Here is an 11,330-nt window from a genome sequence, read left to right on the forward strand (position 1 = left end):
GATATACAATCATGTCGTCTGCAAATAGAGACAATTTGACTTCCTCCTTTCCTATTTGAATACCCTTTATTTCTTTTTCTTGCCTGATTGCTCTGGCTAGAACTTCTAACACGATATTGAATAGCAGTGGTGAGAGCGGGCATCCTTGCCTGTGCACCAGGCACTCTTTAAAAAACTCTGCAAGTGTTCATTCATTTAATTCTAACCACAACCCTGCAAGGGACTTCCTGTTATTGTCTACATTTTACCAATGAGGAAGCTGAAGCAGGGAGGTTAACTACCTTGACCAAGTTCCTTTCCTCCTTTGAGGAAAAGGAGCCAAAGGTTCAGCCATGACCAAATCATATCCCTCTTCTCATCCAACCACCCAACCATTCCACAGGTAGCCTGACCAGCCACTTTTATACAAAGCACAGTATTCAGATTGGAATAAAAATATATCTCCTTCACTCCCTGCTCTGAGAGGTGTTTCCTCTCAGACTTCCAGGAGCTGGATTGAGGAAAATGGCTTAGTTGGTACAGTATAACAAAATGTCCTGCTTGTTGAAACTGAATTTGTGATTATCTTCTTTTTCATCAAGAAGTCATTGAGGGGTGTTGTATCCCTATAAAAGGAGAATTTAGGGTAGCCAAATAAAAAGGGTGTAATGTAGTCTCATTACAGGAAAAGAAAGTGTGAGCAGCCTTTTAGTAGTTGATTGCCTCAAGATGTGGCATTCAGCCAGGGTGAAGGGAAAGTGGTTGGGGCTGCGGATCTGGAGGTTTACAGAAACCTGTATCCATCTTGAGACTCAATTACGCTGTTGGTCTTCAGCCAGAGAAGTGTCTGCATCTACTGAGAGTAAAAAGTATTGCTGTGATCATTGGTTACCTCTGTTCTCAAAGGTGTGCCAGGTTTGGAGGGCTCACTTCTGCCCAGTGTTTTGGGGGCAAACCTTCCCAGGCAGTTGGCCTCATTGTAGTTAGAACCTCTCCATTTCTACACTTCAGAAATGATGCCTGAGAATCTTCAGGTCACCTGGATACATGTTTCCCCAGCATCACTCCCTGGACACTGAAGAAAGAGGAAATCAGCAGACATCTAACAGGGAGAGGTTGTTCTTTCAGCATTGCAGCTATTTCCAGGCAGTGGGGAAGTACTCAAGTACCTGTAGTCAGGCAGATTAGCCATACCTAAAGTCAGGGATGGAAGAGGATAGACTTTGCTGTATCAGTTAGCAATAATAGTCCAGGCAAAGGCTAGAAGTGGTGGCTCTTGCCTGTAATCCTAGCACGTTGGGAGGCCGAGGTGAGCAGATCACCTGATGTCAGAAGTTCGAGACCAGCCTGGCCAATATGGTAAAACCCCATCTCTACTAAAAATACAAAAATTAGCTGGGCATGGTGGTGGGCACCTGTAATCCCAGCTACTTGGGAGGCTGAGGCATGAGAATCTATTGAACCCGGGAGGCAGAGATTGCAGTGAGCCAAGATCATCCCACTGCACTCCAGCCTGGGCAATAGAGTGAGACTCAGTCTCAAAAAAAAAAAAAAAAAAAAAAACCCACGGGGGGGGGTAGAAAAGGACAAAAAAGGGAAAAAAAAAAAAAAAAAAAAAAAAAAAAAAAAAAAAAAAAAAAAAAGTCCAGGTGAGAGGTTATCATGGCTCACACTAGGGTGATGACAAAGGAAATGCAAAGAGATGGATCAATGCAAGAACTAATCTAGAGGTAGAACAATGGGACTTACTGACGTGGATGGTGAAGGAGAGTTCAGAGGCAACACCCATCTTGAGATTTGATTGAACAATTGGTAAATGATGGTGCCATTCACTGAAAGAGAGGAAACTAAAGGAGGAACAGGTTTTCATGACCTGTTATGATTCCATTTAGTTTGAGTTGCCTATTATAATTCCAAGTGGATGTGGGGAGTAAAAAATGGGTTGTATGAATCTGGAGTTCATAGAAGAGGTCAGGGTTGAATGTGTAAATTTGGGAAATGGTATGAAATTCCACAGAAATTGGTAATACAACATGTAGAACTGAACGATCATGAAAAATCTGTTTTTCAGCCAAGCTTGTAGAATGCAACTCAAGCAGTACTCAAAAGAAAAGTTAATGCCAAAGTGCATATATTTATAAAAAAGAAGACTGAAAATGTATGTAGTAAATGTCTAATATAGTTTAGGTAAGGTAGAAGGGAGGATCTAATGAAGAATAGAAAATAATGAAAGAGAAAACAAATATTAGAAAAATCAGCTAAACTAAAAGTAAATTTATACAAAAAACTAATAAACCTCTGGAGAAATGGACTCAGAATAAAGAAATGCACCAATAAAAATATTTGGAATATGTGCTAAATGCCACTGAATTGTACACTTTAAAACGGTCAAATGGTGAATTTTTTGTTTGTTTTTTGAGACGGAGTCTCACACTGTCACCTGGGCTGGAGTGCAATGGTGCAATCTAGGCTCACTGCAACCTCTGCCTCCCAGGTTCATGTAATTCTCCTGCCTCAGACTCCAGAGTAGCTGGGATTACAGGCACACACCACCATACCCAGGCTAATTTTTTGTATTTTTAGTAGAGGCAGGGTTTTACTATGTTGGCCAGACTGGTCTCGAACTCCTGACCTTGTGATCCACCTGCCTCAGCCTCCTAAAGCAAATGGTGAATTTTATGTAACTTTTACCCCAATAAAAATTTTGGAACAAAAAGGGGAGATAGAACTATGGGTAGAATACAGAAGAATTGGGCCAGGCCTGGTGATTCACACCTGTAATTCCAGCACTTTGGGAGACTAATGAGGTAGTATCACTTGAGGCCAGGAGTTCGAGACCAGCCTGGGCAACAGAGTGCAATTGCCATCTCTACCAAACAAGCAAACAAAAGAATATAGAAGAATCATAACATTTGATGTGATGTCTAGTAATTGCTTTAAAATACTTCATCAAAATGTGGGGGATTATAGAGGAGACAAGTTATGTAACATATTGATAATTCTTGAAGCTGGGTGATGGTTACATGGGGATTCATCTCATTTTCTGTAATTTTGTGTGGGTTTGAAAAGTTCCATTGAAAATGTTAAAAACAACCCCATCCTCCTGCCAAATCATTTGAAAACTTAATTTGGGGAGTTTCTTAGAACTGAGTTGACCTTTAAATATTATTAAGTATTAAAGTCTCTAGTAGCTCAGAGTTAAAGGGTATTCCCACCAAATTAAGAGTTGAGGAAGGGCCCTGAATGTGAGCCAGAGCCACTAAAGTAGGATGTGCCACAAGGGCACCTCTCCTTCTGCTCTGGTTTCTGTGAAACATAGTGCTTGTTTCAGCAATGTCACCTCTAGGAATGTATCCTCAAGAAATAATTGTTCACATGTGCAAACCTGTATGTAAATAAGGGTGCTGTTCTGAGTGAGTTTATAACAGTGAAACAATGGAAACAAGATAATGACTGACTCTAAAGATGCTGGCTTAATAAATCATGGATACAAGTAAATAATTGGATTTAATGAAGTTATGAAAAATAATCTAAACACCTTGGACCTCAGTTGCCTGTTTTTTTTTTTTTTTTTTTTTTTTTTGGAGACAGAGTTTTGCTCTTGTTGCCCAGGCTGGAGTGCAATGGTGTGATCTCAGCTCACTGCAACCTCTGCCTCCCAGGTTCAAGTGATTCTCCTGCCTCAGCCTCCCAACTAGCTAGGATTACAGATGCCCACGACCATGCCCAGCTAATGTTTTGTATTTATAGTAGACATGGTGTTTCGCCAGGTTGGCCAAGCTGGTGTGGAACTCCCGACCTCAGGTGATCCGCCTGCCTTGGCCTTCCAAAGTGCTGGGATTACAGGCGTGAGCCACCATGCCTGGTCAGTTCCCTGGTTTTTAAATGAAGAAAGCCAAAGGAGAATTGTTTTCCTCAACTAGTTTTAGGAAGCCAGCAAATCTTTGATACCAAAATCTCATAAAGACATTATACAGAAAGGAAAATTACAGGTGAATCTCTCTTATAGACATAGATCTAAAAATCCTAAACAAAATATTAGCAAATTGATTCCAGCCATATATAACAACTGTAATAAATCAGGATCAAATCTTGTTTATTCCAGGAATGGCTGATTGGTTTATTACTGGAAAACCAAATAATGTAATTTAACATTTTAAATAATAAATGGGGGAAAAGTATATGATAATTTTAATAGATACAGAAAAAGCATTTCATTAAATTCATCATCCATTGATTATTTTAAAAACTTATGGTAAAATAGGAATAAGAGAAGAATATCTGTTCTCACCACTTCTTGTACTCTAGGTCCCAGTCAATGCAGTAAGGTAAGAAAAAAGAAATGTATATGGATTGGTAAAGAATAAATAAAACTGCCATCATTCGCAGATGATATGCTTATGTATGCAGAAACTTCTAATAGCTACAGATAAAAATTTAGAATTATTAAGAGAGATTAGCAAAGTCAGTATACAATATCAACATCAAAAGGCCGGTTATATTTCTATATAACATCAACATGCACATAGAAAATGAAATGTAAACCAATATTTTATTTATAGTAGCATATACAATCAAGTACCTTGAACTAAATGTAATAATAGATGTACAAAACCTCAGGCAAAAGTTATGAAGCTTTGTTGACAGTGTCAAGTGTTTGTGAGGATGTGGAGCAACAGGAACTCTCAAACACTGATGGTAGAAGTGGGAATTGGTATAACTGTGGTATGTACTTCAGTGGTATCTAGTGAAATTAAAAATATACATAATCTATGAGCCAGCAATTCCTCTCCTACATATATACCTTGTGTGTGCACATATGTACCGGGAGACATTAAACACATGTTCGTAGCAACATTTTTCATAATTGTCCCAAACTGGAAACAACCCAAATGTCCATAGTCAGTAAAATGATAAATAATTTCTTGTAAAGTCATAGAATGGAAAGCTGTAACGCAACACTAAGAATGAGGAACCAATGCTACATGCAACCAGGTTGAATCTCAGAAGCATAATTGTAAGGGAAATGAGCTGGATATAGAAGGATATATGCATTATAGTTCTATTTATATAAAGCTCAAGACACAATAGTGTTTGGAGATCTATATTTGAGTGGTAAAGCTATAAAGAAAAGTCAGAAAGCAACAGCCAAAACTGTCAAGGGAGTGTGTTTTTGTTTTGTTTTTAGGAGAGAAAGGAGAGAGGTTGTGATTGGGCAGGGACTCACCGGAATTTCTGGATTTCTGGTGTGTTTTTTTTCTTGATCTTTATGGTGATTTGCTTTATAATACTTTTTAAGCTGCACTTTTACATTTTACACACATCTCCCCCCACCATGATTACAGTGTTTTAGAATGTGGAGATGTTAAGATACACCTCAGGGATTGTCGTGGGAATGAAATGAAGTATAAAGCCATGTAGAGCTCTTAGAATATGCCCGGCACTTTGTAAGACCTTAAGAAATGTAGCTATCTAAACAAAATGCAGATTTGCTGTTATTATTGCTTCTCTTATTTGTTGCCAGCCCTGCCCCCTTTCCATCATATTTGTTGCCAATGTTTCTCAGCTTACTGTTGGTATTTTATTTCTGTTAACACTGTCTTCTGAATTAACGATCTTTTCCTTTATACTTTCTTTCCTTACTCTTAACCATAGAAGGTTCCCTCCAACCCAGAGATTTAATATGTATTGTATTGCAGCTTTAAAAGGGGTTGCTTTTGAACATTTGTTTTTTTTATTCCTTTTACAAAAACAAAGTATATGATTAAAGAAGAATTCGTACATAATTGCATAAAATCTACATTTAATTCTCAAATTTATCTGGGATTCATATTTAGTGTCATGAGAGAAAGGAAACTGACCTTTTTTTCCAGTCAGATAATGAAGATCCCCCTGTACCACAAATTGAACAACGTATCTCTCCTCTACTCACTGTTGCAGCTGTCTCCTCTTGCATACATTAAATTCACAACCATTTGCAACAAAAGCATAGACTGGAAACTTGGCACTTGTACTGAATGTGATAATGCAACTCTGAAGGGAGAGGGGATGGTTGCCAGGCAGCAGGAGGGTAGCTGCAACAAGGAGAGAATGTGAAAGAAAGGTGGAAAAAGCTTGTGTCAAACAAATATTCCTTAAAGGCTGCATCCTTGTGTGTGGTGCACAAGCCACTTGCTGTTATGACATTTGACTAATTATGTCTGTTGACCTCGCTTTCCTCGTGTATCAACTCTATATAATAATAATGCCTACCTCATATGATGCTGTGCACATGATGGCTAACTCAAGTACGGAACACCGGCTTTGGGATCAGTCAGTCTAGTGTCTTATCCTTGACTCTACCACTAAATAGCCACATGACCCTAAGTAAGTTTCCTAACTTCCCAGCCTGTTTCATCATCTGAAATATGTGTCAGTTAATAGTAATTAAATTAATAGCAGATTAGAAATAGAAAGTAATACTTAAGGGAATTGCTATGAAAAGCTAATAATGCATTTAAAGGCTTGGCACTGGGTGCCTGGCACATAATAAGCTTGGAATAAATCACACTTGCAGTGATTTTAATTTTTATTGCTATTGTGGAAGGATCAGGAAGGGAAAGAATATTCAGCAAAAGAGACTGAGAAGTAGGCATCGAAAAGATCTGGGAGAAGGAAATCATGAGACGGGTGTCATGGAAACAAGGGAAAATAGTATCAAGAAGGAGGGAGATAATGCAAAAGGAGGTCATTCAAAGGCTGGTTTCTTCTGACAAGACAAAAGAGCAATTTTCATCTCTTAGTGACTAATGAGAATGAAGGGAGAAAGGAAAGGGAAAAGCAATAATTATAAATAAAGGGTATTGAACACAACATTTTCTAAAAGCCTTCTTCCTCTTAACCCTGTAGTCACCTCAGGTCTGCTACATCTTCCAATTAAGGAAAATACATACTTCTTAAATAAAGGTAAGCCAGCGTGACACAAAATGAAATAAAAAGTATCACTTTTGCATCATTTTGGTGAAATAAAAATTTAGACAGTTTCAGGTTTACACAGTGGAGGAGATGATGATGGGGGAAGGAAAGGGGATGAATTACAGAGCAGGATTTCAAAGTAATGATTTTGAACCTTCAAGCTAACTCCAGTAAAAAGGTGGTAGGTGTAGCATTTATTCCTCTTTTCACTCTACCTGGTTTCAGAAAGAAATTCTGACAGCATATCTAGGTAAATCATTCAATAGCATTTATAGAGTGAATTTTTAAAAAAGGTGAGCAGGAAGTGGAACTAGATTCTAATCTGGGAGAGATGAGTGGGAAAATCCCCTCCAAGGATAGATTTTGGGAGAGGTAGGGAGGAATAAGGGGTTGTAAGAGCCAGGTAGTGTTGGGGGCCCCTGTGGCTTTGGGGGCCTGAATAAGCTGCCTCCTGCCTGGGTGGTGGGGTCCTCTTTGCTTATGGAGAGATGGAGGTGGCTACCAGGGACCAGAGGTGTCCCAGAGGGATGCAAAGTGTGGGCCTCTTGAACCTTTGCTTCTGCTCAGTTCTCAGCTAAAGGGTCAGAGGCAGAGGGCCCTCCCAGTCTATTGGCCGTAAGCGTTAAGGAGGCTGAGGCTCAAGGCCATCATGGAATGTGAGGTGGTGAAGGGCAGAGCACAGGAGGCTGAGCCTCCATGTCCCTCCACCAAGAGGTGAGTGTGGCTCCACGGGAAGGGAGTGGTGGTAAAGTGAGATTGTGGGGAAATGAATGGAGCAAGGGGGATAGGAATGAGATTGTGGGGATATGGATGAAGCAGGCAGGATCTGAATGGGGTTGTGGGGATATGGATGGAGTGGTGGGGATAGTAATGGGATTTTGGGGATATGGATGAAGCAGAGGGATCTGAATGAGATTGTAAGGATATGGATGGAGCAGGGGGAATAGGAATGAAACTGGGGATACAGATGGAGCAGAGGGGATCTGAATAAGGTTGTGGGGATATGGATGAAGCAGGGGGGATAAGAATGAAACTGTGGGCATATGGATTGAGCAGAGGGGATAGGAATGAAATTGTGGGGATATGGATGGAGCAGGAGTATAGGAATGGGATTGTGGGGATGTGGATGAAGCAAGGGAAAGGTGCCAGGGAAGAGGAGAGCTGGGCGTGATTCTGGAAGGAGAGCACTCCTAGGCAGATTCTGGGCCTTGCAGCCCCGGGAAGGCTGCATTAGGCTTCTTGCAGTTTGTGGCTTCTACTCCTCCCTGGGAGCCTCAGCCTGGATCCTTTTGCCCCCATCAGCCTGCTAGCCTAATTAGATCCCAACCTCCACTCCCCCAACCACATAGCCCAGGGTTCTGTTTGAAACCAGTGGGTCTGCAGTTCCTGCTAGGCCTCCTCTACCTGTCACTGTAGATGGGAGCCTTCCAGCCTGGCTGTCATGTCCCTCCCCTTCTCCCCTGTCCTCCTGTCCTCCACCTACATAGCTCCATGCTCCTTTCTCTGAGGTGCCAGCTCTGGCTGCTGCATGTCCTGTCTCCTCAGCCCAGGGACCCCCTCTTCCCTCCCCAGCAATCTCCCTCAGGTCCTTAGGTCTGCATGCGTTTCACTCCACTTCTTGCCTTAAATGAAATCATTTCCCCTGTCCCTTGCCAGTGTTGATCTCTTCATGAGGATAGGGACTACTGTAGCTACAAGAAACTTGGGACCCTCAGGGATGGAGGTCACATGTCATCTTTTATCACCCTCCAATCTGAGGTCAAGAGATCGGGCAGGAGTAGTTGTCCCTTCCCAATACAAATACAAACAGGAATGGAGCCTCTGGAATACCCATTTTCAGTTTTTGTCACCCCTGTTCCCCATCTGATGTTTCATGACATGTTCAAGAAGAAAGCATTGGAACATTATTAACTCATGGGTGCAGGGATTGGCTCTATGACCCAGGAGACAGGTCAGTTGTGTTAAGGGACTGTTTGGTAGATATTCAGTTCATTTCAGCTTCGTTTCTCCTTTCCTATAAATGAGGTTGATAAAAACCTTTCCTCATGGTATGAGCCCCCCTTATAGCGTCTATATTTAGTTTCATTTTTCTTTATCTTTCTAAAAGTAATATTACCCAGAGACATGAAATTAGATGTTTATATATATTAATGGACATAGAAGTCCACAAGATATATTATTTGGTGAAAAAAATACACAGTATAGAACAGCAATTATATTTGATCACCTTTACTTATACATATATCTATCTGGGTATACAGGTACAGGGAGATGTCTGGAAGAACATTCACCAAAGGGCTGACAATGGTTACAAAAGGGTGCAGAGTTTCAGGTAATTTGTAATTTAGTTTTTGTATCTTCCTTTATTTTTGAAGATTTAATGAAGAGATGCTCCTTTCATAAAAAGCATAAAGTCACCAAATAAATAGACACATGAAGAATAGACCCTTAAGCTGGCAGAGAAGGGAGCAGGAACAGAAGTCACATCATTTTCCTCCATTGTGCTAGTAAGCAAGACCTCGTCTCCTTCCCAAAGGAAAGCTGCTTTGTGGATTAATTCATGCAGTTAGAAACCCACCCTGCACTCCCGTTATTCCCATCACCAGACTCTGAAAACAGTTAAGGATTTTTTTAGGTCTGGGTCTAGATCCTTACTGTGGCTCAGAAGCATCACTGTGCTCTCCAGGGACCTCTTTTGACCTCTCCTCTGTATGTGTCAGCTCCTTCGGGGTGATGATCAGATTCTCAAAAACTGGGCCTTGTTGCTCTCATTGTCACAGGTTTCTTTTGAGCGGCCCTCTTTACCACAATATGAGCAGCGGATTGTGTATTTTCACTTCCTGACTCTATGAATATTCCCAGGACCATCCTTATATCTGGAACCACCACTGGTAGAAAGAGACTGAGCCCCAGAATTGTTGGGGAAATCAATGACCAGCACTTGATCCAGAGGTCTGGCTCTTCCTCTGAAGGGAGGGGCACTTGTGGGTGTCAGTAGAGGGTCGGGAGACTCCACCAGGACCACATCCTCATCGGAGTCATCAAGGGTATCATCTATTTCAATCACCTTGCAGTTACAGTCAGCACTGCTGATTGCTAATGGCTGGGGGTCCTGAAATGCCACAGGGCTGGCTGACCTCTCCATTATTGGCTCAGACCTTTTCGGCCGCTTCTGTCTAATAAACGCATCATCTCAATCCTCCTCCTCCTCCCTTATCATCTTGATTAACTCCAGGAAATTGGGAAGCCGCTCCTGCTCATTTGCATACATCCTGAGAAGATGCTTAAGCCTGAAGTGCAGGTCTTTATTCAGCTCAGCGCCTAAAAGAAGCTGTTTCAAGCGAGTCTGGTTTGCATCTTTCTCAGCTAGGATGCCTGCCTGAATAGCATTCTGGAGCTGCACCTCTAAACAGATCACATAAAGAGAGGCTTTCTCCCCTTGTGCCTGCAGGGTGTTAACAAATTTACCATGGGCAGTCACACTGCTTTCAGACTCCCCAAACACCAATTTCATGGCCCGCAAGAAATCTGCTACACTTAGGTTGGGGTTGGCAGCCTGAAGCAAACGCACGACCTCCCGGGCAGGACCCCTAAGGGTTTTCATCAGGCGCTTGAGTTTTTCCTCCTCAGACTTACTCCAATCTGGCAGGACCCCATTGACTTGGATCAGCCAGTTTTCAAAGATTTCTTTCCCGTGGGCTGGCACTACCCTCCTCGAGAACAACTTCATGTTTCTCTCTGCCATGTTGACCATTAAAGGACCGAGACTCCTCTCCAGAGACCTCAACATGTAATGGGCCCAAGGTGGCAAAGGTGCATTCTGCCTCCGGCTGTTACCCACACGTGCAATGATGCTAGCCATGAGTGACAACGACAAGGTATCTGAATATAAGATGCTTGCACTTTTTGGAAAAGCCTTATCTGCAGGATTCTCCAGAGCAACGATCCTGGGCTTTGCCTGCTTTGTATTTCAGGAGGGACTGTAAAGAAAATAAAAACGGTTAATAAGGCTGTGGGGAGGCAGTCTGCAGTAGCATTCTCCATATTCCTGAATAGCCTTGCAGTGCATTTTATATCTGCCCAGTGCCTTAAAAATACCCTGCAGGAGACTGGCAATTAAGACATTCCAGAGCTAGCAGGTGTCCCTGGACTAGTAGAGTGTTTTTCAGAGCCACATCTGTCCCCTTCTGCCTGCACTCCAGGAGGGGTGAAAACTGTTGCTTCTAATTCAAGATGACATAGTGTTCGGAGCTGATACTGGACCCTCAAAACAGAGCTCAATGGTGTGTGTCACAGATTTATGGTAATAATAACCCATTAACCTCATGGCCTCAGGTCTCAATCACACCCCCTTGTCAACGTTTCCCCTGTTATTTCTCAGATTCTTACGTGAGCTC

The 11,330-nt window shown here is 41.8% G+C and overlaps 1 protein-coding gene across 1 annotated transcript; it reads right to left on the reverse strand.

Moving 5' to 3' along the window:
- Window positions 1-9,063: 9,063 nt before the first annotated feature.
- ZCCHC18 (zinc finger CCHC-type containing 18) lies at window positions 9,064-11,316 on the reverse strand. Its single transcript, XM_017518388.2, is given in 2 exon segments — window positions 9,064-9,685; window positions 9,688-11,316. Coding segments are annotated over 2 exon segments (1,209 nt in total). The 5' UTR covers window positions 10,796-11,316; the 3' UTR covers window positions 9,064-9,584.
- Between the last annotated feature and the right edge of the window lie 14 nt (window positions 11,317-11,330).

This window comes from Cebus imitator, unplaced genomic scaffold (assembly GCF_001604975.1).
Source record: "Cebus imitator isolate Cc_AM_T3 unplaced genomic scaffold, Cebus_imitator-1.0 Scaffold677, whole genome shotgun sequence".
Taxonomy (NCBI): Eukaryota; Metazoa; Chordata; class Mammalia; order Primates; family Cebidae; genus Cebus; species Cebus imitator.